The sequence below is a fragment of the Cornus florida genome, unplaced genomic scaffold (genome assembly GCF_030987335.1).
Source record: "Cornus florida cultivar Cherokee Brave unplaced genomic scaffold, ASM3098733v1 CherokeeBrave_3.0.0_Hap2_Chr03, whole genome shotgun sequence".
Classification (NCBI taxonomy): domain Eukaryota; kingdom Viridiplantae; phylum Streptophyta; class Magnoliopsida; order Cornales; family Cornaceae; genus Cornus; species Cornus florida.
Genome location: NW_026775573.1, coordinates 39,815,614 through 39,841,569, shown reverse-complemented (window position 1 = coordinate 39,841,569; position 25,956 = coordinate 39,815,614). Strand labels below are relative to the sequence as shown.

General features: G+C 36.4%; 3 protein-coding genes and 1 non-coding gene across 4 annotated transcripts; 2 read left to right on the top strand and 2 right to left on the bottom strand.

Moving 5' to 3' along the window:
* Positions 1-3,425: 3,425 nt before the first annotated feature.
* Positions 3,426-3,531, bottom strand: LOC132301827 (U6 spliceosomal RNA). Its single transcript, XR_009480653.1, has one exon. It is a non-coding gene; the product is annotated as a U6 spliceosomal RNA (small nuclear RNA).
* Positions 3,532-4,538: 1,007 nt separating this feature from the next.
* LOC132300331 (chlorophyll a-b binding protein CP24 10A, chloroplastic) lies at positions 4,539-5,695 on the top strand. Its single transcript, XM_059797355.1, has 2 exons — positions 4,539-4,922; positions 5,070-5,695. The coding sequence occupies exons 1-2, from the start codon at positions 4,699-4,701 to the stop codon at positions 5,617-5,619; spliced, it is 774 nt and encodes a 257-aa protein (XP_059653338.1). The 5' UTR covers positions 4,539-4,698; the 3' UTR covers positions 5,620-5,695.
* Positions 5,696-6,331: 636 nt separating this feature from the next.
* On the bottom strand, positions 6,332-12,540 carry LOC132300332 (uncharacterized). The gene is made up of 4 exons (XM_059797356.1): positions 12,029-12,540; positions 11,893-11,953; positions 11,070-11,214; positions 6,332-6,756 (listed from the first exon to the last, which is right to left on the bottom strand). The coding sequence occupies exons 1-4, from the start codon at positions 12,264-12,266 to the stop codon at positions 6,511-6,513; spliced, it is 690 nt and encodes a 229-aa protein (XP_059653339.1). The 5' UTR covers positions 12,267-12,540; the 3' UTR covers positions 6,332-6,510.
* Positions 12,541-13,966: 1,426 nt separating this feature from the next.
* On the top strand, positions 13,967-15,559 carry LOC132300330 (uncharacterized). The gene has a single exon (XM_059797354.1). It carries the CDS (start codon positions 14,023-14,025, stop codon positions 15,289-15,291), a length of 1,269 nt encoding a protein of 422 aa, XP_059653337.1. The 5' UTR covers positions 13,967-14,022; the 3' UTR covers positions 15,292-15,559.
* The last annotated feature ends 10,397 nt before the right edge of the window (positions 15,560-25,956 follow it).

Here is a 25,956-nt window from a genome sequence, read left to right as displayed (position 1 = left end):
AGTAAGGATTGCTCATTGGTCAAGAAAATTCTTATCCTATGCGGACATGATGCAACTAATTACCTCCATACTCCTAAGCATTCAGTTATACTGGAGCAACCACTTCATTCTCCTTAAATCAGTAATAAAAGAATTGCCAAAATCTTAATTAAGGTGCTTCCTTTGGACTGATCTGACTTGAAATCCATAGCTGGCTTGGTCCAAAGTATATATGCCAAAGAAGAATGTTGGTATAGGAATTCCTCACCTAGTGTCAATCAACAAAGTTGTTGTTCTCAGGAATCTGTGGAGGTTTATCTCAACAAACCAAGGTATCATGTTGAATTGATTTTGGCATTGAAGGGCAGGTCCTTCTATCCATTCCATACGAGTACATATTTACTTAATTTTTCTTTACTCACTCCATTTGCCCCTTTGAAAACTTGAACCCCACCTCTCACTCTAGAAGTTTAGAGAAATTATGAGATGGTTTTGGACCACCTATTACTTGGTGGTCCAGTTCAATCAAAACTATTGTTCATCTTTCTTTATTATATATCAATACATTCTTGTAGATATGTTCACGTTTTTTCAATCAGAGAATCTGGATTGAACTGAACCATCAAGTGTTAGTGGTCCAAGACTATTTAATAATTTCTCGAAAGCTTGAAGACATGCCACTAGGCTACATAGCCTTTGGCATCCAAGGCATTCACCCTTAAATAATATTTTCTCTCCTTCCAAGAAATGAGAAAAAGAATTGTGAAACATACTCCAAAAAGAATTATTCATGAAGAAATGGATCAAAATGACACGAGAGGTGTGAGTATCCAATTTTTCCTCCTCCTCCTCCTCCTCCCCCTCTTTTGCAACAAGTGAATTTTTTTTTTTCTTCTTACTACTCAAAATGAAAAAGGGGATGACATATGTTGAGTGTTAGAAAATGAAGGAGTTGGTGATGATGATGTGTGTCCACGACTGAAGCTACAATGAACAATAATCACAATTGTAATGGTCCTAAGGCTGTGAAATTCATTGTTAGTAAGTTTTGACCTGAATGAAAGGCGTAATGATGTAGACACTGTTTTGAAGAGAAGATTGGTGAAATAAACATGTTTGAGAAGCTACAACCTACTTTGGGGATGAACTTCAAATGAATGATTCGGAGTCCTTGTTGATAGGGACGGAGCCGTGATTTAATTTCAGGTGGGACATAATGTACTTAATTTCTAAAAAAAATCAACTAAAATGAATATGCCATGGGCATAATAAAATATCTAATAAACCGATGGCTGTGTTGGTTAAATATTGGGTATTTAAAATACAATATTAACTCACAATCAATATTTGGGTATGATGGTTTCATTATAGCAACAGAACCAATCCAGGTAGTGCTATACAATATGTTTCTTTTTTAAAATCACATTAAATTTGCAAAAATTATTTATGCTTAACTAAAATGGAGTTTGTTGGAATAATGCTCCCCTAGTCACTCTACCTGAAAAGATTCGATCCCGCGGGAGTAAGCATTTCCTCCTTCCTTCCGGTAGCATTCATAGTTCTTTTTGGGTAATCAATAAGGTGAAGGGGAAAGTTTCTAATTGAGCAGTTAGGGCTCTTCCTCTATATATAAGATTAATCTTAGAAGACTATTTTAAGCATATATGGTCAAAATAACCTATTCAATTTTTTTTTTTTTTCTTTTTTCATAAGTATATAACCTATTAAAAAAACTAAGATTTAATTGAAGAAAGAATGCAAATTTATTTAAAGAGAATAAAAAAGAAGAAAAAATAAAATTGAAGAGGAAGAAGGTTTTTTAATTTATGTATTGGATTTCACCAAAGGAAAATGACTCATTTAATAAATGATTGGTTTTATAAAAAAATCTTTGCCTTTTCGAAATGTAATGACTAGAAGCGCTACTCATAATAATGATCCGCATAAAAGAGTAGCTCAATACCATAATACTTACATGCATTATTAGCCACTCGGATTGGAGAGTGGGTACTAATATGTGGATTGATATATTTCAATTAACAGGCCTGAAGTGGTAAAAAATTAGAAAGTACGGACCCGCTTAAAAGGTAACGAATCGTGTTGTACACGCCAAAAAACATGTCAGAATATTTTATATATTCTTGAATATCCGAACACACCTTGTATACGTGTCATATGTGTCCGACACTTTTTAGAAAAGTTTTAGAAACAATATTGAGTTGAAATATAAATATTAAAAGTTGTTTAATAACTTTCATCAATATGATGGTAATTACATAATAATTACTTAAAAGTTGTTATTTTATAAAATAATTTTATATTATAATAATTAGATATTTATCCTTATGTTTTAGTTTAAGGTTCGAATTCTTACACGATCATCTGTGACCCTCTTATTCTCCCACCAACCAAGCTTCCTTCTAATAGATAGTCTCTCTATCTCTCTCTTGCTTTTCCTATCTTCTTCGTCCTCCTTTTTTCTTTCTTCTTGTTTTTCACAAATCCTAGATAATTCTTTTCTTCCTTTCACAATAAATTTCTTTTTACGTTTCTTTTTCCTTTTTCTTCTACTCTCCATGAACTTTTTTATCTTCTCTTACATTGTTTGTTTTGTTTTCGTTTTTTGTTTTTTTTTCTCTCTCTTCGAATAATCAATTCATTTAGGAACCTCCAGATCCACTCTTTTTCATTTTAAAAAACCAGTCATTAGTATAAAAATATAAAAATCGCTATATACAAAATGTGCAAATCTCTCCTATTATTAAAAAAATTCTACATTTTCAAATTGAGTGAATAAGAACAATTCTTTAATTTGAAAAAAAAAAATACCTAAAATGCTTTTAAGAAAAAATAAAATAAAGTAAATAAAATAGTAAAAATAAAATAAAGAAATAAATGATAAAAAATATTTTTTATAAAAACAATAAATAAAAAATAAAAATGATAATAATAAATAGTAAAAAATTAGGGCATTTTATTTTATTTTTATAAAATCCCAAATTTATTTATATTATTTATTTATTTAGTTTTGTTTTTTTACCTTTTTAATTTATTATAAAAAACAAATACCATAAACTTCCTTAAGGGTATTTTGGGATTTTACAAAAAAAAATGGACAAAATTGTTGACTAGATGACAATTTACACAAATTTTTAAAATATAGAGATTTAAAAGTAGTGTGTTTCTTGCATATTTTTTATATGACAAGGATTATTATTATTATTTTTTTTTTTCACTTTATCTGTCTTTTATTTTCCATCCTAAATTATCTAAACACGAAAGCCATAAACACAATAAACTTCTAACAAACAGGTTCGGCTGAAAAATGTAGTTTGTCACAAATCCGCTGCATCAGAGAGCTGGTAGTGGAGGAAAAAAAAAAAAGAAATTAGGAAAAATGAACAAATCTCTTTCTTTTTTCCGTAAGTCAAAGAAAAAAAAAAAAAAAAAAAATTGGACATTTTTCTATTTGTGCGTGTCATTTATGCGAAGGAGCCGTGTTAATCTTCTCTGCATCTTTTCAATTTTATACGATGTTCGGAAGCAACGAATATTTTATGTGTCAAAGATCTACAAATTAAACGAAGTGTACAATCAGAATATCAACAGCCTCAACCAGGCAGGGAGCCAATGAAGGGCAGGGATGCCCACCTGTAACGTTAGTAAATTTATATATATATTTTATATATATATATATAAATTTTTATGCAACCTTTCTTGCAATTTCTAAAATTATCTTTTTATTTTACTCTTCAAAATTTTTAAATTTCCTTAAAAGAAATTTTTTCTTTCTCAATTAAAATTCTTAACTTTTTCTATTAAAGGTCTCTCATTTTTCTTTCTTTTTTTCTATTTCTACTTCTTAAAAACCTCTTTTTAACCTGCATATTTAAATAATTTTATTCTACTATTTCTTTTGTATTTTATATTTGTTATGTTTATATATATATATTTATTTTGTATAGTGGCCTCTAAATTAAAATATTTTTACATTGAAACAAATAGAGACACCTTTACTTTGAACATTGAGATAATTGTGTTGAACCATAATTTAATGTTTTGAAATGAAGGCATCAACACATTACACCACCCTAACCTATAATTGGCGCGGATTTTGACGGGTGTACTTAAGTAATTTGTTTATTTAAATGAGACAGGACGGTGCAGGGTAACCCATTCCACCATTCCACCCCTGCACCAAACTCGTGAGAATTTTTATTACATTAAATTACCCCGTCCAAATAAATAAATAAAACGATCTTCTAAAACTGCAAAAAATGGGACGGGTAACCATAGGACTGTTCAAATTACCATTCCTATCCTAACCCGACATAGGTGGACTCTGATCCTAAGACACACACTATTGAATGAATTACTGTGTGTTACAGAAGAAATCCACAAAGATTGAAAGTATGGAACTAGAGGTGAAAAAATGGACCACGTGGTTGGAGGCAATGTCAAGAGATACAGATGGAGCTCACAAGCCCATTGGTCCAAAATCTATCAATCAGATATCTAGATTTCCTTGGCAGATTTCACTTATCCTACCTGGCTCCTCAGAGTGCTCTCCATTTGATCACCCTTCTCTTCTCATTTCCCACGTAGGGATAAGAAAAATATGGTTTAGAGAGTTTTTGAAAGAGAAGCTTTGTATACCATCACCGAAAATATATATACATATAATATATATATATATAGAGAGAGATAGAGGAGAGAGAAATGGCTACAACATCTGCTGCAATAGTAAATGGATTGGGCTCTCCCTTCTTGTCTGGTGGGAAGAAGAGTCAAGCATTGTTGTCTGCACCCATTGGAGCCAGAATTGGCAGTGCTGCTGTTGCTCCTAGGAGGTTGGTTGTGGTGGCCGCTGCTCCTAAGAAGTCTTGGATCCCAGGTGTTAGAGGTGGGGGCAACTTCGTTGACCCCGAGTGGCTCGATGGCTCGTAAGTATTTCTCAAAAACAACAACAATCAAGCTAATTTTTCCATTTTTTTGGGATCAACTACGTGAATCCTATATTCTCATTCCGTTCTATTTAAGGCCAGTATTTCTCTATACATGTATGTATTAATTGATTGATTAAACTGCAGGCTTCCAGGTGACTATGGGTTCGATCCATTAGGTCTAGGCAAGGACCCTGCATTTCTGAAATGGTACAGAGAAGCTGAACTGATCCATGGCAGATGGGCAATGGCTGCAGTTGTCGGAATCTTCGTCGGCCAAGCCTACAGCGGCATTCCATGGTTCGAAGCCGGTGCAGATCCGGGTGCCATTGCACCCTTCTCCTTCGGCACTCTCCTCGGCACCCAACTCCTCCTAATGGGATGGGTTGAGAGCAAGAGATGGGTTGATTTCTTCAACCCCGAATCGCAGTCCGTGGAGTGGGCCACGCCGTGGTCTAAAACCGCGGAAAACTTTGCTAACGCAACCGGCGAACAAGGCTACCCGGGCGGCAAATTCTTCGACCCATTGGGGTTCGCCGGCACGATCCGGAACGGCGTTTACATTCCGGACACCGAGAAGCTTGAAAGATTGAAGCTGGCTGAGATTAAGCATGCAAGGCTTGCCATGGTGGCTATGCTAATTTTCTACTTTGAGGCAGGGCAAGGTAAGACACCCCTTGGAGCTTTGGGATTGTAAACTGGTATGGTCTGGTTTGAGTATGAATGTAAAAAGTAATGGATTGGAATTCAAAAGGCTGAATTTATTTCTAATAGCTTAGAGACTCTGATCCTCTTTGTAAGATTGTGTATTCTACTAGCTCGTCAATTTCTTCATACGCTCCAAGGGATGAATTAGTATCACTGGAAAACTGGGAATAGAACATGGGGTCGAAAGATAATCAGAAATATGATTTGATTGTCAGGACAATGAAGAAACTGGTTTAGTTCATCTACAAATGGTTTTCAGCTGCAAATAACCAGAACTAAAATTTCCAAAATCACTCAAAAATTAAAGAACATGGTTATAATGTTGGCAAGGAACACACACCCCACGGAAACTTGAATCATCGACCTAAAACACACTCACACACCTACATGCCCTTACGGGGACCTAAAACACACACACACCCACCCACGTGCCCTTACGGGAACTTGACCATCTACTTTGGAAGGCAAGAGAGTACTAAATGCCTTTTCTGGACACTCAGCATTGGCAATACGAGAATGTCATTTTTAGTGCTTCTATGTCAAAATACAAGTATACAAGGTTTTGTTGAATGGGAAGCTTTATGAGCAACGAGAGAATTTTGTTCAATTTAAGCCTCGAAATCTTGAATGTTTATTCACCACAGCAGCTGCTTTCACAAATTATGTGAACCATCTTCTAACTCATCAACACGACCAAAAGGTGCCAAAAATCATACGATTTGTAATAGAAATGTAGATGCCGTCTACCATAAATAGATGCTCACTGGTTCAAACATTGAGGAATTGGGGGTTGTCTTGGAAAGAAAATTAAGGAAATCAGGAAAAAACAACAACAGGGAACTGCAAAAATTTTAACCACACAAGTTGCACAGATCATCATTCAACCCATAGCCATTAAAAACTCGCCCTCACATACCACCTCTCCTCCAACGTATGCCTTCCCTTCCATCTTGGCTATTCCAAAGCGTTTTTGCAGCTTTGTAAGTGTCATTCTCATTACCAGGGTGTCTCCTGCAATCACCGGTTTCCGGAATCTGACTTTGTCAATTCCAGCAAAGAAGAAATTTTCACGAGAGCCTCCGACCTCTGGCTGCAGCATGACTATGCCACCAACCTGTGCCATTGCCTGGATCCAACAGCCACCCACATTCATCAATACATATCCAGAATCCAAGAACTAGACCAAAAGATAAAGTTTGCAAGATTTTATAAAAAAAATTGCATTTCATAAATTCACTTATTGCAGAAATAGAAGTGCTCATTTGAGAAAACAAAGAAGACACAAAATAACCTGTAATTTTGCTCCAAAGGAGAGTTGAGGCAAACCATAAGTCTAGAAATGGAATATGAAATTCAAAGAAAAATTAAATGTATGACTACTGTGCAAGGGGAAGAGAGAGAGAGAGATTAAGAAATAAAGAATAATCAACTGTCTAGATTAGTTTCTCAATTATTTCTACTGATGATTAATACCTCAATTATTCCTACCGAGGGGGACTCGGCTCATGCTTCTTCATCATTCTTACATTTCACCTATAACAACTTACCAGGACCAAAAACAGTGATTGTTGCCCATACCCATGACAGAATCACATAAACTGAACCATCTATTTGCAGAATAGAGAGCTTATTTACTATTTACATAGCAGGCTGAATCTCCCAATTTAGCCTTCGATTCTCTGGCATCCCAAATCCCATCATTTATGGATACCACACTCAATGTCAATGTGAAATATTTGAATAGGGACAGATACAAATATAACCAAGTTCTATATAAAGATTTTGAGTGTTGTACATCCCAAGGTGTGGATAATGGTTTTTCAAGAAGAAGGGGACATACAATGAATTTATTTTCTTCACACTCTCAATTCTATAATTTAGCCGCTTATAATAATAGGGAAACTGCCATCCAAGGGTAACGACTAAAGAATATACAAGAATACAAATAATGAGGAGAAAAACATATACAAATATCCCAAATGAAGTGGGGGAGGGGGGAAGACTACAAAGTCCTTCTCTGACTCCAACTTAAATATGGAGCTAAGCCCAACTAAACAATTGAGCTTTAGAGAGACTTGGTTAATATATCAGTTGGTCTAAAACTGACCAATCCTAAACTCTCCCCTAAAGCGAAAAAAGACATTTCCATGAAATATACAAATACACAGCAATGATAGAAATGTGGCTAAAATATAAGATGACAAAACCTTGTACAAGAAACCCCAATCCAGGTATCAAGAACACTAGGCAAAGTAGCACACACACGACACACCCAGTGCCATGAAATAGCAAGTAAACAACAGTTGGCATAAAAACAAATATAAAATGCATAGTAGAAAACAAATCATGTATAACGAATGATATCACCAAAACATAATAAGAATTTTAGTCAATGGAAAATATGATAATTGATTCATTTGAACATTTCTAGAAGTTAATATAGTACGATCGGGTGGATAGTCCTTAAGACCAGGATTGTAGGATTGGATCAAGGAGCGTAAGTTTCTACAAAACTAGTGCAAAAATGACATAAATTAACTTTCTAAATAAAGCTACTAAAGCTACTTTTAAAATAAATAGAGAATAAATCTAAACACAATATCATCAACATTCTAACAAAAATCAATTCACATTAAAAGATATTAAGCATACTATACACATGAAAAAACGATTGAAACCGATTTCTTAATTCCCTCTATGTAAGAACGTCAACATAACAATTAAGCAGAGTTTCACACAAGCAATTAAGGCAAAGCCTAAAAAAATAGAAAAAAAAAAAAAAAAAGAACAAAGAAATAGAGAGAAAATAACTATTCAGTTGCCTAATTATCAGAACAATTTTGTTGGAAAGAATAATTTTTGGTTAAGAAAAAGAACAAAACAGAGAGAAAAACCAGAGGGAAAAAAACAAGGTTTCTCTCTTTTTTGTTCAGAACAGGCAAACAACAAGAGGGTAGACTGAGCTCTTTTTGTTTTGAAAAAGAAAGAAAAAAGAAAAATCAAGAAGAATAGAGCAAACTAGAGGAAAATTTTGAAGTTGAGTCACACCTTTGAAGTTCATAATTGGATCGTGTTTACCTTTTAAGTTGGGTCTCTGCTTTTTGTTCTTTTTAAATGCAATTAAGCTAAAGTGTTGGACTTTATACTTAAAAATTTCAAATTTCTTTGCCAAGAAGGAATTGTAGGCCTGAATAAATCTAGAAAAAGGAACAAAACAACATGATTTAGGAGGGTCGGTAGGATCGTATGATCCTACATGATTCTACGATCCCAATTCTGATCCTTCCGATCTCACGGCAATCCTGCTTCTAAGAGATTCTTTATGCAATCCGAATAAATTTAGTAATTTGGGATCGTAGGATCATAAGACCCTACAATCGGGATTTTAACAACCATGCTTTGTCCATCGTCCTCTTGCTTAAAACCTTTTATTTTAGTGATAAGATAGCACCCAATCAAACAAAAGGTTGAATTAAAGAACTTCCCAATCCCAAATGTTTATCCCAAGATCAATTGTGTAGTTCGCTAAACGATAAACTAATTATTTTTCTTGCTCATTAAATTTATGATTTGTGAATTTTTCATTAGGTTAATGAAAAATAATATTACTCTTAGAATATAGGATCATTTATATACAAGGATATACTTATTAGTAGTTGTGTCTCACAGTGTCCGTATCTTATTTTTTTACCATTTGTTGTGTCACTGTGTCGGTGTCGTGTCATGTCGTATCCGTGTCCGTGTCCCGTATCTCTATCTGTGCTTCTTAGGTGGTTGGGGTATGATTTGACATGGAAGTCTTACATCTCCTCATAAAATGGTTATTTCGCTAACCCTAGAAATGTCCAGGATGATTGGCTATCTATTTACTAGTTCAAAATCTTTGAGCTGGACATTGAAGGAATATCTGTGCATAGATTATACTAATAAAAGCATGTTATTTATGGGATGTTGTTTATACTCTTGTATTGGAAGCCTTACCATACATTAAGAAATTAAGCGAAAATGAATCGCCAACATTAGTAAAAATGCATGTCCACTCCTAAAGATTTATGCTTCGGAGTCACGGGAGAATATCCAAATCTAAAATATACAGGAATAGCCTTAGATATGAGGTCAATACATGCTGTCCAACACAGCTTTGACAGTGAGCTAGGAGTTCAAAGTAACCTTTATGGTTGAGAATAGTTTTACTCAAGCTATTGTTGAGCTGCCAGCAGTTTTCAACCTGCCAACCTCAATATAGTATTTCTAGCTGAGAACTCTGTTGTGTTTCAATTCAGGATAACGATCTTTATTGAATCTAGTGCAATCAGTTCTTTCATCGTTTGGCCTATAAATGCGAGTTAATGCACTCAGAGAACACATCACCATGTAATGTGTTGATTGCGCATCAGAACATGTCACAAACAGCATCGGTGAAATCCATAATTCCACAATTACCATAAGAAAATGTACTACATCATCTCTAATTCATTACCATAGTCAACCGGCAACCATCACTGGGACCATCTACTACTATCTTCTGGACTGTAATTTTGTTTTCATTTTTTCCTTGCAAGTCTGAGCCCACCTCTTAATTTGAGTTTGGCCCATGAACAATTCTTACAAATACATAATCCTCTTCTCTCAGTAGGGAGACAGGTTTAGAGGGAGATTTTGGGACCAGGGCCGAGACAATGTAAGAACCCATCATATGCTTGGGAATTGGACAAGCTGGAATCCCTTTCTGGTAAAGCAGCACCAGGATAGGAAGACAATTAAAAAAGTAGCCCTGTCCCATACATGCTCCACGGCCATTATAGTCTTCTCCAGCCATTTGATTGAAGCAGTGTCAAAAACCGGCAAAAACTTTTCAAATGGCACAAGACATTTTCTCAAAGAAAGAGATACAAACAATACTAAAAATTCACAAATCTATCAAAATTTCACACAAAAAAATATAGCATCAAAAGTCCAGGTAGCGCATGTAACATGATTAAAGGTCAGTTATCAATGATAACACAAAATCCCCAAATGTGAGAGACTTGGTCATTGGTCATATAAGATGCTACTTTTAAAATAGCATATGGGTTAATAACAACTTCAAACTAACTTCTACTTAAAAAAAACATAGTCATTGTCACAGGAAAACACTTCAAGAGCTTTTCATATTCAAATTTCTGAACAGTCTCAAAGTTAAGTCAGTAGGGAAAAGCCAACCCTAGGTCAGTGATTTAAGCACTTTACGAAATAACTGTAAGACTAAATAATGTTAATTACTTTTTTTCGGTAGAACAATCTTTCATATAATGAAGCATCATATTATCATTTGTTAATCGAATTGCAAAATAAGACAATCTAAAGACTTAAATCAGACATTTACTTGTAGATTTTAACTATAGACAATAATATAAATAGGAAAAAAAGACACAAAAATTAAGTAAAGGTATCATTTACCTCAACCATGAGAACACCAGGCATAATAGGCCTCTCAGGAAAATGCCCAGGAAAGAAGTTATCATTTATGGTTACATTCTTAATAGCAACAGCAGAAACTCCAGGATTGTATTCAATCACTCTATCCACTAGAAGAAACGGAAAGCTGAAAAATACATTAAAAAAATAAATAAACTCACTGATAATCAATCCAACATTGAACTAAACTAGAAAGCTTGGAAATCGAGTTTTCAAAATTCACACTTAAACACACACACACACAAAAAGGAATACTTTATACCAAATGTTGTGAAAAATAGCTTGAATTTAATGGAAAAATCCAACATTGAACTAAACCAGAAAACCTGAAAAATGGGGTTTCAAAATTCACTCTTATAAAAACAAACACATCCACACACAAAGAATACTTTACACCAAATGTTGTGAAAATTAGCTTCAATTTAATGGATAACCAATCCAACATTGAACAAAACTAGAAAGCCTGCAAAATGGGTTTTTAAAATTCACACTTGTAAACATAAAAAAGAATACTTTACACCAAATGTTATGAAAATTAGGTTGAATTTAATGGATAATCAATCCAACATTGAACTAAAAGAGAAAACCTGCCATAAGGGTTTTCAAAATTCACTCTTAAAGCATAAAAAAGAATACTTTACACCAAATGTTGTGAAAATTAGCTTGAACTTAATGGATAATCAACCCAAACTAAACTAGAAAACCTGCAAATTGGATTTTAAAAATTCACTTTTATACACACACAAAGAACACTTTACACCAAATGTTGTGAAAATCAGCTTGAATTTACAAAAGAATAACTCACCGGTGAGGCAAAATCTCGCGAATCTGATTGATATCCATCACAGTGGGATATGCTGGATACCCTGCAACATTGAATTCAAAGATTAGAGAGAGAAAGTTCTGAAGGAGGGAGAAACAATTGAGAAGCAATTACTTACTGGTTTCGATGGGAACCTCTTCGTTTACATATTCTTTCGAACAATTAGCAATGAAACAACATCGATTCTTGTTCTTCGACTGGGTCAATGAAAGATGAGATCTGGAGATAGAAGCAGAACTTCGAGAAGACAGCATCGTGGGTCGATGCAAAGGAAGAGAGACGGTGTCGATGTGGCTTCTGTTAGAGAGAGATGAGTGGGGGGAAAAGAGGGAATGAGAGAGAGGTGTGGACGCCATTGATGAGAGAGAGAGAGAGAGAACAGTTGGGGATTGGGTTTGGGTGTGAATTTATTGAGGTTGGTGGAGCATGAGTAGTGAGTGTGGCGATGGCTACGAGGTGGAGGAGAAGAATGGTGAAGGTGTGCTGTAGGAGTATGTATATTATATATATATATATATATGTCTATGTAGAGAGAGAGATAGTGGGAGAGAAGGGCGGAGAATCCGACGTCGGTGTGAGGGAGTGACAGAGAGGGTTGGTAGCAAGTGGTTTGGGTTTTGGTTTGGTTTGTCCGAGTTCACATTGTATCTTCTAATTGGCGGATTAGAAGAATCCAACTCGACCGTTCGATGTTTCGGTCACTCTGTCTGCCCGGTTGTATAGACCCAGATACATTCGGGTCGAGTGTGTAACTCGACATCGGAATATGGATTGGATTAGAAATTAACTAATTACTAACTTCTCCCATAATAATTGTCAATTTAAAAAAATTTAACTCATTGTCACTTTTTATTTTTGAATCATTTGGTATTATTTTTAGTCATATTCTTTTAATATATTTATGTATTACCTATATTCTATAGTAGAAGTCTATTTTAGTAATTTTGACTCACAAAAATTGTGAGTTAAAATTTTTGTAGCTGACAATTAATATAGGACAGAAGAAATATAACGTGTTGTACTTGAGTAAATTATAATAAACATATATTGAGGTTTGAGTAATGATTTGCACGCATGTATTACTGTGATCTCTCCTAAATTGGTTCATTGTCTAGGGAAAAGTTACTAATACACTTTTTTATTTCCTCCAATCCCTGCCAACGTGATTATGTTCATGGAGATAAGTCAGTAATACACTCATATCATATATTATATTATATTTTATACAAAGAGAAGAACAAATTTGTTATTTTATAAAATTTAGTCACCAAGATTGTCGAAAAGAAAATGCTAGGAGTGTTGTTGAACACCATGCATCGAATATCACTGATGATGCTGAAGATTAAAATAATAAACTTTGAACAGTCTATTCGTATGTAATTTGTCCAAAATAACCTTAACATTATAAAAAAATAATAATAATAAATAAATTAATAGAGAAGCAAATGAATAAAAAATAAAAATTTTTATTATGTATTTTTTTTATTTTAAAAAAAAGAAACTTATCATAAAAGGGAATTCTATAAGTTTATAAACTTTCTCAAGAAATCAAATTACATGATTATAGAAACTTCAAAATATTCCTTTCCTCTTAACCAAAGTTACCAAACTCCTAATGGTTCTAACCCTCAAATTTCCTTAAAAGAGTGCACAAAAAATCAATTTTGTTGGTAAATTGAATTGGACCAAATTACACTAACTGATTTTTATAGTTTGATCAGGTTTTTATTTTTTTCTTAGTTGATTCGGTTTCGTTTTAGAAAATAGGAAACCCTTAAGTAACAATTCAATTATTAATTTTATATATTTTTAATTACCATTTTAAAATTCAATATTTGAAATTCAGTTTTTTCAAATTTATCACATAATTGAAAGAAGAGTTTATCTCTTCCATATACTTTATCCAAATGAAAACAACGTGACTAAAAAAGGTATTTTTATTAACTAGGAACTTAGGATTATAGTTTAATTAAGAAATTTTTGTTTGTTTCATTGTTGGGCCCTTCAATAAATGACCCGACCCATATTTTCACCTTATTAGTTCACTTCTCTCTCTCTCTCTCTCTCTCTCCAGAGACACCGGAGTCCACACACCCCACCCAACGCACCATAATGGATTTCCACCTGAACCACACCTCCGGCGGTTCACCTTCCTCCTCCACCTCCTCCTCCGACCCAAACCAAAACCCTAATTCCAACCACCACCACCGCAACGGCGGTCACCAACACCACCACGAAACCGATCCAATGCAATCCTGGTGGGAATCCATCTCCAAAGCCCGTTCTCGTATCCACCTCCTCTCCTCCATCCTTCCTCACTCCACCTCCTCATCTCCGCCTCTCTCCTCCCTCGCTGACTCCGACTGCCCCGCCCGCTCCCTACTCTCCTCCCTCGCCGCCTACTCCGCCCTCTCCGCCTCCCTTTCCTCGCCCCTCTCCGGCACCGGCGACGACCCTCTGTGCCACTGGCTCTACGACACCTTCCAGTCCTCCGATCCTGATCTCCGCCTCGTCGTCCTTTCCTTCCTCCCCCTCCTCTCCGGCCTCTACCTCTCTCGCATCCACTCCGACACTTCCGCCGCCGCCCCTTCTCTGGCCGGATTCGAGGCCGTCTTGCTCTCTCTCTACGCGGCCGAAACCAAATCTCGCGCCGGCAAACCCATCCTCATCAACATCCCGGATCTCTCTCAACCCTCCCTGTATCACTCTCCTCGGAACAAACCCAATCCCAATCTGAACAACCAATCTCGGCCCTCGATCGGAGTCCTCTCCGCTCCGCTCGAGCCCCAAATCGCCGTGAAATCAACCAAACGAGCCTGCATTGTTGGTGTAGCCCTAGATTGCTACTACAAGCAGATCTCTCAGATGCCCAGTTGGTCCAAACTCGATTTCTGTCGCTTCGCCGCCGATTGGGCCGGACAGGATTGCCCCTGCAAGACGGAATTCGACAAAAACGGAGAGGAGATTGGAAATGATTATTTTTCCGAAGGTACTACTAGGGATCTTGAGATTGATGATGTGGTGGAGGAGATGGGGAATTTGGGGATGAATGGAAATTCATCGAATTCGGTTCCGAGAGGGGCGAGGATTCCACTTCCGTGGGAGCTTCTGCAACCGGCGTTGAGAATTCTGGGTCACTGCCTCTTGGCTCCTCTCAATTCAGAGGATGTTAAGGACGCTGCGTCAGTGGCAGTGCGGTGTTTGTATGCTAGGGCTTCTCATGATTTGGTTCCACAGGGGATTTTGGCGACACGGAGTTTGATTCAGCTCGATAACAGAGCAAGAGAGGCTGCAAAGGCAGCAGCAGCCATTGCAGCTGCTTCGAATGCTAACACACCCAGTAAAGCTAAGAAGCCAGAGATTTTTTTAGCTTCAAAATGATCGCAGAGTATGTAAGGTTTCGGCTTTTTTTACTTTTTATTTTTTGCTATTCTGTTGTATTGTTTGATTTGTATGTCCTTTTTATTTTGTGTAGGTTGGATTTTTATATTTGTATTTATACTTATGTAGATTGATTGTAGAGATCATAAATAGTTGTGTATGGATATTGTCACTGTGTGCAACCCATTACTTGGACATGCTTTCATGGTGTTTTGATTTGTCACCAATGTATTTTCTTATCTGTTTTGAATCTTGCTGTTTTATTGAAGATAGTGTCAAATGCTCTGACAGAACTTGAACTTTGGATTCATGTGAGATGCTAGTGAGTATTTTTGAATTATAATTACACCTTACACTAGTTGCTTTTTAGTATTGAATGCTCCTATAGTATGTAGTTCTCGGTGCTATACTCTCTTCTTTGATACTCATTTGAAAATTGACAAAATTACGCCGTGTGTGATCTATGATGATGATTGAATTATATATGAATCCGTACACACAGACACATTTGGCATATTATATATCCAATATTTGATTCAGATATGGAATATTATTCAGTGAACTGCAACACACATTAATTATGGAGTCTACAGACAATTGGATTGAGGTCTTGAGGGACCAAAAGTTACCAATGATTGGACCTTTTTCTGGTTTACCACTTTATTGTTATGAACTGGATTTTTTTGACAGATTCAATAGTGCAAAGCATATATGGGAGTTTTGATCTACTTTTCATCACTGCATTTCCCAATTTTTTTTTTTTTTTGGTTTGAGCTTGTGTTTGTTATTACTTGTTAAATGATTAGAGATTACACGCATTGGCTGCCAATGACGATTTAAGGTTCTCTAGAAATCATTCTTCTTTCCTTTTTTCCTCCCTAATCTTGCAATGATTTCTAAAGAGTGGTTGACTAGCTTGTTGGCATGGTCTTTCATTCCTAAAGTTAGGAAGGAGGAATGAAAAAAATACCATGCGAGCAAGCTAGTCAATCAATCGTTAGAAATCATTGCAAGGTACTTTCCTCCCTAATCAACTCGTTTCATGTATAATCATTAATTACATCCCAGCATACTGGCTAAGTACTTGGATGAAATCATTGGATTTGGAGCCTTATTCCCTGTTAACTTGAAAATTGCATATGTTAAAGATAGTGTACGTGGAGCCTTGTCAGTTCCTTACTTGAAAAGACACATCTGTTATTAATATCTGATTATACAAACCATAAGTTAGTTTTTAGAAAAGACAAATTTGTGATCGAATTTTATGGGAATGGTCAAATCTACATAACTGGATGTGGAATTCGCTGATAAAATTCCATTAAATGCCTTTTGAAATTCTCATTTAGCTTGCTTGCCTACCCATTTGTTCGACTCCTACAAGTTATCAAACTACTAAAATGCCCTGCATCACTCTCCCTTTTAACTAGTTTTCCCTTTTGAACCTTCCTAGTTAATAAGGAAACATAACATAGCTTCTAGGACATATGCCAACAAATAATATTAATTAAAAATTCACATGATTTGGTTGATATGCCATCAAAAACTCATTTGATATTTTTGCTGTTGGAGTTGTACCACCAAGAACATACTATAGTAAGACATGAAATATATGTCATCCAAAAGTTTATTGATTTTGTTGATAGTTAATTTGGATCACCAATAAGACATTGTAAGCAATTGAAGAAAACCATCTGATTTTGTTGATATTTATTTTGGATCACCAATAAGACATTGTAAGCAATTGAAGAAACTAAGTTTTGAAAAACTATTATCTTGGGGATGGCCAAAGACTGGATTTTCTTATGGTCTTGGTGTAGGTATTCCCTCGGCGTTGGCTTAAAGTTATAGTTTCGTCATGTTCGACGTCTGTTGTCTTTGGGAGCGCTCCCCTTTTGGGCGTCTTTAATGAAATCTAACTTATCAAAAAAAAAAAAAAAAAAAAAAAAAAAATCATGTAAAGAGAACATCTATTGCAGGTACTTATAAAAAAGAAAACATCTATAGCAGATGATGATAGATTCACCAAGAATAGAGTGGCTAGTGCACCGGGAGTTGGATGCTACTGATTTTTTAATTTTTCTTACTTAAGTGTCTTTGTTGATGGTTTGAGGAGGATGCGTTGTGGTGACAAATGGATAGGAGTGGTAGTTTAGGGTGAGACTGTTTTACAAGGTTTGGTGTAGTAGCAGAGAGCATGTAGCAAGGTGCTATCTTAGGCCATCCGGTATGCATGAGTGAGTGGATAATATGGGAGTAAAGTAGAGAGAGAGGGAGCTGGTGTGGGTGGGCGGAGTAGATAGCCACGTCAGTGGGCCCGCCCCTCATTATTTACCTCAATATCCATAGATAGATAGTAAAAAGCAGATTACAGAGGTAGATAATGAGGGGTGGGGCCCACTGACGTGGCTATCTACAACTTTGTGAAATTGTTGTTGATAGAGTTGTATGTTCTAGTTGATGGCAGTTGGATTCAGGATCACCACGAGGTGGTTGTATTATTGGATTGATTAGCAAATATGGGAACCAAATTAGGGGGGAGCTTTCAAGAGTCTGTAAAAGGACTTTTAAGCACTAACAACCCTTTTCAGGAAAATATGAATATTTGGTGGGGTGAACAAGCAGATTTTTTGAAGTCTTGTCCTTTGAAGCTCTCCAAAAATACTTCTTGGAAGTCAAATGATTAATTGATAGGTGTGGAATGACAATATAATCCTTAGTTATTGTGTCGTAATATTATATGCAGATGCAAAGATCATATCCATTACTTATGTGATGGCCACCCTTTGCTCCCTCTTTAGCTTTCTCTGTTAGTTGTCACTGCTTCATGAACTCTCATTGCACTCATCTTTTGCTTCTCTCTCCTTCTTCCTCTATTCTAGTGCCTGACATGGTGAGGCAGTGAAGTTTTGTCCCACAGGCAGTTTGATCGTGTCATGTTCTTATAGTATGATGGTTTGTTTGTGGGATCATATAATGTAGGATTATCCCATTAGAGAACTAAAAGGAAAATTAGATAATGATGGTTTAATAATCTCTTCTGCTAATTTCTCCCAGAAACTAAATAAGAAGTTACATAATGCCTCTAAGAACACTTCACTATTGAATTTATACTTACGTTTTTGATGCAGTGGGGTAGGGCTGGTTCGATACCAAAATTGATGTCAAATGAGGGAGAAAAGAAGAAGAAATAAGGGGAAGAAATCACCATTAAGGAAGAACCTTAATCAAATTGATGGAGATGATGAGTTGCGTGGTCTACGCACTTATGTAGGCATAGATGTAGACGTAGAGGAGGAATTTTAATTTATTTTGTTCTTATATTTTACCTTATTTATTTAGGCTTTTTATATTTGGTACTTTTATTAGGTATTCTTATGTAGGCGTATACGTGCGTGTGCGTGCTGTTTTTTGTTTTTTTTTTTGTTGGGTGGAGGGGAGGCGGGCAGGGGAGTGTGATACATTGAGAAATAACCTTTTCATGATTATTGATTAATTATTGAGCTTATTATTCATATATTTCTTCTCTCACTCATTCCCTCACCTTTCCTGCATCAATTTGGTATAAGGGTCGGCTCTACCCGTCTTGCGTTAGTTTTGGTATCATATTATCCCGTATCAGATGATATGATACCAAAATTGATATTATTTTATTAATACTAATCAAATTTTTTTTTTTCAACCATAATTATCTATATTTGCCCCATCTCCAAACATAGAGGCGAAACACATGCACTTCAAGCTCTCGGGCCATGTCTAGTTTTCCAGCAATTCTGTTGTTTAATTATATTTGTTGCTTCTCTTTAAATAATTACGAGATTTAGATGTACATTTAACATTTGGCCTTTTTGGAATTGATGTGATATGTATCAAGGTGTCTACAATGTGTTTGTATACGTCATTTTGAGAGTTTGGAAGTAATTTTTTGAAACGAGGAATGAATGTGCAGTTGATTGAAGTAGAGTTGTAACTAAAATGGCTTGAGTTGATTCCATAACAGGCCGAACTGGTGTTAGTTGCAGTGAAGTGTTCTTAGTCGTGTGATTTTTTAGTTGAGGCATTGAGCAGTTAATGTATTATTTCATTTGATACAATATAGTAGAGTTATGGGTTTGCTGAAAGGACATTTAAGCTCCATTGCAGTTCTTTAAGAGGATATTCACTTTATCTTGCAATTGCATCATCTTCTTGATCTTTGTTGGGTGAGTCGAGATAGTAATAATGTTGTTGCCCATTGGTTATGTTATGTCAGTTTGCTTAGCACAGGAAAGTTTATGACATTTCAGTTTTTCCCAGTGATCTCTGGAAAATGTTGCCGTGACTGACTGTAATTTTTGGTTTAATCAATGGATTCTGTTTTTCCCAGTGATCTCTGGAAAGTGTTACCGTGACTGACTCTAATTTTTCGTTTAATCAATGAAAAGTTGTCTTGCTTGCCTTGGGGAAAAAAAAATGCATTACTATTGAGTTTAAACTTTACTACTATTGTTTAATTACATTTATGCATACCAAGATCTCTGTTTGAGCTTATTAAATCTTCCATGTTGCATTTAAATTTATCTACATCATATGCTAAGCATGTCATTATTGAGGTTTAATAGTAACATTGTCCATCTAAATTTATTGTAATAGTTGAAGCAAAGTAATGGATTACCAAACATGAATTGCTTTTCACCAAGTTATTTCTGCAAGTGTTTCTATCAGAAGGTTTTCGTGTTAGCTTTTGCAGATGCTATGTAAATTTTTGTGATCAACTAGACAGATGTGAAAGGATTCAATTATTGTGTGTGTGTGTGTGTTTTTTTTTTGTTTCCTTTCAAGGTTCTATTATTGGTAACTAGTCAATGTTAGGTAATAAAAATACTTTACCATTGATTATGGGGTTGAATAATAAAAATTTAGGTAATAATGCAAGTAAATTATTGATTTTCAAAGGAGAGAGATTGAAAACCACTTGGGTTCAGTCCTTGTGATAGAAACTTAAAGCCTTTGATTTGGCACCATGTTGTGATTCAGGTCGCAGTATAACGAACTCAAGGTAAATGTTTATGGAGATGTGCAACGGTAGGTAAATGTCGGTGTAAATTGATCAATTTATGTAACGGTATCGAACTCTTGATAGCCATTGATAAGGGTTACAAACGGACTGGTATATCGCGTTTTGACTAATACGGCGAACATAGTTATGAGACATCTTAAATGAATCCCCATTGCAACTATTTTTCTGTCTTTGCAATCTTTTCTTGTAGAACATTCATAGACCCAAATATCAATAAATTTTGGTTCTTCAATTGCAAATGCCAAATCAAAATAAAACGGAAAAAGGTCAGTAAGTTATACTATAATCACTTGTTGACATTTCTTACCTTAACAGTATCAATCCTGCCAGACCAAACATAATCACTGAAAGTTAGACACAGAAACACACTCCATTCATTTTTACAACAACATTTTTCATATTATAACATTTGACAAACCAATCAGTCACTTTCTAACCTTAATTTATTAAACAACTAAAAACCAATCCTCAGCCATACGTAACAATGTTTTGTTTTAAAATATTGTTTGGTTGTCAATTTTATAAAAAAAATCAAATAAAAACAGTTCTCTGTTTTTCAAGTTCTTGTGAACTTTGTTCACCAAACAGAGACCCATCATTGAACGAAGCCCTATGTTTCACAAGTTTAACTTTAGGCAATTGAATTTTTATTTGTATGTCAGCGTTCGCAGATCATGAACCACATAGCTTCCACATTGAACTCTACACAATGGGTTATCTTCAATTCTTCAAGTTTCTTCTTGTAATTGCTTTTCTTTTGTTGTTCAAACCAGGCATAGCAGAGGATGATCCTTCGCCCGGGTTCAATCTAGCAGAGAGGGATGCCCTGTACGCTCTCAAAGCCAAATTTAACCACCCTTTCCTCAACCACAACTGGACTCACCTCATGTGCTACATGAACAAGACACCATTGTGGTATGGCAAACAATGCTTGAATGGCCAAGTCACCGGAATAGTGTTGGAGAGTTTGGGGCTAACCTCACACGGTTGTCCATTCAGACTCATGTAAGTAACTAAGTGATCAAAATGTGAGGTTAGTGTTGGGGGCAACGGAACCGTAACGACAAAGAAGAAATAAGCTTTTACGCAACAAACATAAAATTTACATCGTTCAGCCAAAATTGGCCTACATCCATGGATGAGAAGAGATTCCACTATAATTCGTCGAAATATTACAACAATAGAGTAATAGAGTAATAAGTATCAACACCATGTAAATGTCTTTTCACCATGTACCTCTCCACAAGCCTATCTCCTTACTACTAGTGTCACCGGTGTTTTTCCTACTCTACCAACTAGCATACTACCTCTACCCATCAACTCCCTCATGAAATTACATCTCTCTTAATCTCATAAGTTTCAATCCACAATATATGTACCTATTTAGAAAATAAACCTTTTATGCTGAACACATAATTAGGATGACATAATAAAGTTGATGATGCGTTGATTCGTCGAGCAACCTTTTTAACAACCTTGAGTTTTGATGTAACGACCCGAACCCTGGGGTCTGAATCGCTATTCGGGTCCTTACCCGAACCTGGGGTCGTTTAAGGCATTAAGAACCGATCCAATGTCAGCCTGCGGATAGGCCCTGAAAGTTGCAAATTCTGCAAGTCAAGGCTTCTATGGTCTTGTACTTATTTGGGCTCATTTGTGAGCCATGGTGAAATGTGAAACCTGTCCCAACTTACAACAAATAAGGTATAACGTCCCAACATAATGTGAATGAAATCATTTGAAAATAGCTCGTTCCATCTCAACCATCCATAATATGTATCTTTCAAATTTTAATTAAACATGTCCATGAAACATAATTAAAGATACAAGGCCACAAAATATACAAATTTGTCTTTACACGATTATAAAGAATTTAAATACATAAATGAGGCCACAATGTCCGTAAATACAACGTTATACACTATAAAAAATCATAGTGTCGTCTAAGTCCATGAATGCGAGTAATACGCACTTTCTCCTTTAGTTTCCTGAAAATATTAAGATAAGAGGTGAGCTCAACAGCTCAGTAAGTAATGCCTAAAACACCAGTTTTGAACTCCCTTAAGTTAACAACCAAAGAACGGGAAAAAAAGTCGGGATCATACTGTGACGTCTCGGATTATTTTATTTTATTTTAATTTTAGGTAAAAAAAAATTTATGCATCGTTTTATGTGCCGTGCACCGATTAGCGTGCCATGAGGACTCCAATGGTCATTTAGGACATTTCTTAGAGTTAGAACTCTTAAAAATGTATTTTGGTGCATTTTATCATTTTTCGGATTTTCGGGCCGGAAGGTCCCACGTGGGCGCCATGCCCAGAAATTTGGTGCTCGGATTTATTTTCTGGATTCATGTACATGTTATACATGGAATTTGGTGTATAGGTGAGGGTATATGTGGGTTTTTGCATGTTAGTGGCTTGTTTGTGGATTAGTAGGCATGCAAGGGCATTTTAGTCATTTTGTGAGTCAACCATATTTGACCAAGTCACATGTGAGGGACAAGGGAGTTTTTATTTTGCTGAATCTCTCTCTCTCTCCCACGCAGCCGCACTGATCATATGTGTAATGTTTGTAATTTATTTACATTATGTATCGACCTTGGAACTTACCATAGTGCCCTTAGACGACATCAGGTTCAGGTAAGAACCCGATTAGCAATTCGGACCCTCGGGTTCGGGTTGTTACAAATTTGGTATCAGAGCTTTAGGTTCGAAAATCTAAGGACGACGGGTAATGGCTTGCCTAGAGCGGTAGAACGTTGACCTGCGTTGATTGCGTGTTGGTGTTTATGTACTTACTATTTTATGAAGCATGCTTACTTGCTACTTGTTTATATGTTTACAGTTTTGAAGGCATGCCTATTTGTTAAGTGCTTAAGTGTTTAAATTGCCGTTATATGTAAATGAAATGTGAAAGTATTTGAAAGCATGTTATACATGTTAAAGTGGAAAGTATGTGATACATGACGGTGGCAAGCAGTAGGTACGGTTGGTGCAATTTTCTTTTATGCTAATGTGACAAGTAATGAGCCTAATATATGCAAGCATGTTTTGTATAGTATTGTGGGTTTCATTCATTTTGTATACGTATATATCTATATTCAAATATGTTTATGCGGTTGAACATTAGAGTGGTTGCTAGTACGGTAGAGTATTTGTCACGGCATTGAGGGTTGTGAAAGTTTTGACCTGAGTAGGAGAGGAGCTCAGTTGTTTCAGGGTTGTTGGGTACTGGTTCTTATCGAACTACAGGTGTTGACTTCTAGCTCGTGGATTGAGCTATTCAGTGTGTAGTCATCCTGATTTTCTTCTTACATTTTGTGCGGTGCTTAGGGCACGACTTTAGATCGGGTTCATATTTCATGGCAGGGTGTCTTTGTTGTGTGTGAGTTTCATGTATCGGTAGATGGGTTCCTGTAACCGTGGAGATCAGGTGTGCGAGTGAGGGTTTTGAGGGAGAAATGTATGACCTTAGGAGGTTAGTGTTTGTGACATGGGTCATGGTTTGGTGTGGAGGTTATTTTCGAACCAGTCGTGGTAGGTGTGACAGAAGTTGTTTGAGTCACGAATGTAGTTTATGGGTTGTAGATGTGTATTGCGGTTGTTTTGGTGCGGTCTAAGAAAGTGTGTTGGTTACGGTTGGTTGAGGGATGATTTTTCCATTTCAAAAAGTTAAGGGAGTGTGCTACAAGTAATCGACTCTCGGTGGGTCAATTGCATGGCTTGGTGGATGAACGGAGTTATATGTTGTTATGGTTGTCGAGAGAGTCACGAGGTGAGGTATAGTGGTTAGTTTTAGTTGTGTAGTGTAGGATTGCATGATAGGGCAGGTAGTATGGGGTCGTTGGTATGTTTGGTTGTTGCAGGTGAAGTGATAGATGGTAGGTAATGTGTTACCAAATGAATTGTGTTTTTGAAATTGAAAGCTATGGACTGGAGTTAAATTTTATATTGTGTATGGGGTATGAGGAGGTAGTGCTTGTTGTTTAAGGATTCAAAGAGATAGACTGATGATAAGGATGATTGAGACGAAGTTGATCTTGTAGGTTTAGTTGGTAGCCCCATTTGACTTTTGTTGGGGCCAAGGAGGTTTTGAGGAACGGGGAAGAGGGGAAGTAGTGACGTTGAACCTGGGGTATGAAGTTTTCTTGTTAAGGCATGTAGGTTGTCTTGGGAAGAATGGTTGGAGTAGTCGATTAAGTGTTAATGATTGATTATGTTGTAGATGGTTTGAGGAGACATTTGGATGTTGAGCATTCTAGTTTTTGTGCCTTTGGGATTTGTCGGAATGGTATTGCTATATAGAGATTCTTTTCTAGTGGCAAATAGTGGTTGTTGTGAAAGGTATCGAGAGTAATGTTTATTCTTTTGTTATGATGGTGTCATAGGAAGAATTGCTTGGTAGTGACTTGGTGATTTGGTGAGATGAGAGGTTTGAGTTGTCATTCGAGGATGATGGTAGTAGAGGCGTTATAGCGTGATGTTTAGTATTGATGAGCAAAATGGTTTGGGATATGATCAGAGGGTGGATTGAAGAGTATGAGTTGTTGTTGTATGTTGTCGGGTAGGTGATAAGGTTGCATTAGTCGAGATGATGGTGAGCAGCTTAGTCTTTAGAGCCAGTGAGGACGATGTTGCCAGATAGACATCTTTTTCTTTTGATGAGTCAGTGAGTTATTATAATTGAGGTCACGAGTCGAGTGTGCTCGGTGATCGAGGCAGTATCGTTTGGGAAGGTAGTGATGGAACGGGAGGTAAAGTGTCATTTTATGGCATATGGGTTGTCATTTAGGAGTGACGGGATGCGGTGTTCGATGGGTTGTGATCGTTTCTAGTGTTGGTATGTTGTGAGTATTGATGTTCTTGTCTGATGGTTGTGTTGTGAGTTGTATCTTAGTACTTGACAAATGAGTGGTAGGGATCTGATTGGTTTTGGTTAGCATGGGTGTTGCGGGGTATCGTATACAAGGTTTCTGTGTTGATAGTGCATAACAGTCCATTAGTGGCGAGGTCGCCTAGAATTGAGTTTGTAGTTCTGTACGAGTATCCATTTGGTTCTTCTCTTTGTGTGTAAGGAGTTTAGTTCATCTCAGGTGAGATTGGGTGTCCATGGTTGGACAGTTGGTGTGTAGCATGTGATAAGGTGTCGGGTACATTCAGGTGCGAATCGTCAGTATCTTGTGAGAATGGGGTTTGTTACCCTTTCCATTTATTCTAATCCTGGTAAGGACGTCGTTTGTCGTGAGTGGACGGACCTGAGTGTGATTTGTTATGTTGTTGAGTTCATCGATAAATGTTTGGTTGACTTGGTCGACTCACTCCCACGGAGGGAGATAAAGTCATAAGTTTTTAGTAGTGCTTGTTTTGAGAGTGGTTTTGATGGCACGAGTTGCCGAATAGGGATTGTGTTTCCGGTGTCTGGTACTTTCGGTGATGTCTAGGGGTGTGTCGTGAATTATAAGCTTGAGGATGGTTAGGTGATATGATGTGAGTCATGTACTCGGATCTTTTTATAGGCGTTTGATTTGAGTAGTATCTTGAGGACAAGTGTCGATGTCGCCTTAGAACTATGTGATTAAAGAAAGTGAACGTGGGATTCTGTTGAGG

Excerpts from the sequence above, each read along its gene's own strand:
- LOC132300330 (XM_059797354.1), top strand. The coding sequence starts at position 14,023 with ATGGATTTCCACCTGAACCACACCTCCGGCGGTTCACCTTCCTCCTCC.
- LOC132300332 (XM_059797356.1), bottom strand. The coding sequence starts at position 12,266 with ATGGCGTCCACACCTCTCTCTCATTCCCTCTTTTCCCCCCACTCATCT. Across the intron at positions 11,954-12,028 it reads AGAGGTTCCCATCGAAACCA|GGTATCCAGCATATCCCACT; the intron begins GTAAGTAATTGC and ends TCAATGTTGCAG. Across the intron at positions 11,215-11,892 it reads CGCGAGATTTTGCCTCACCG|CTTTCCGTTTCTTCTAGTGG; the intron begins GTGAGTTATTCT and ends TGTATTTTTCAG.
- LOC132300331 (XM_059797355.1), top strand. The coding sequence starts at position 4,699 with ATGGCTACAACATCTGCTGCAATAGTAAATGGATTGGGCTCTCCCTTC. Across the intron at positions 4,923-5,069 it reads CCCGAGTGGCTCGATGGCTC|GCTTCCAGGTGACTATGGGT; the intron begins GTAAGTATTTCT and ends ATTAAACTGCAG.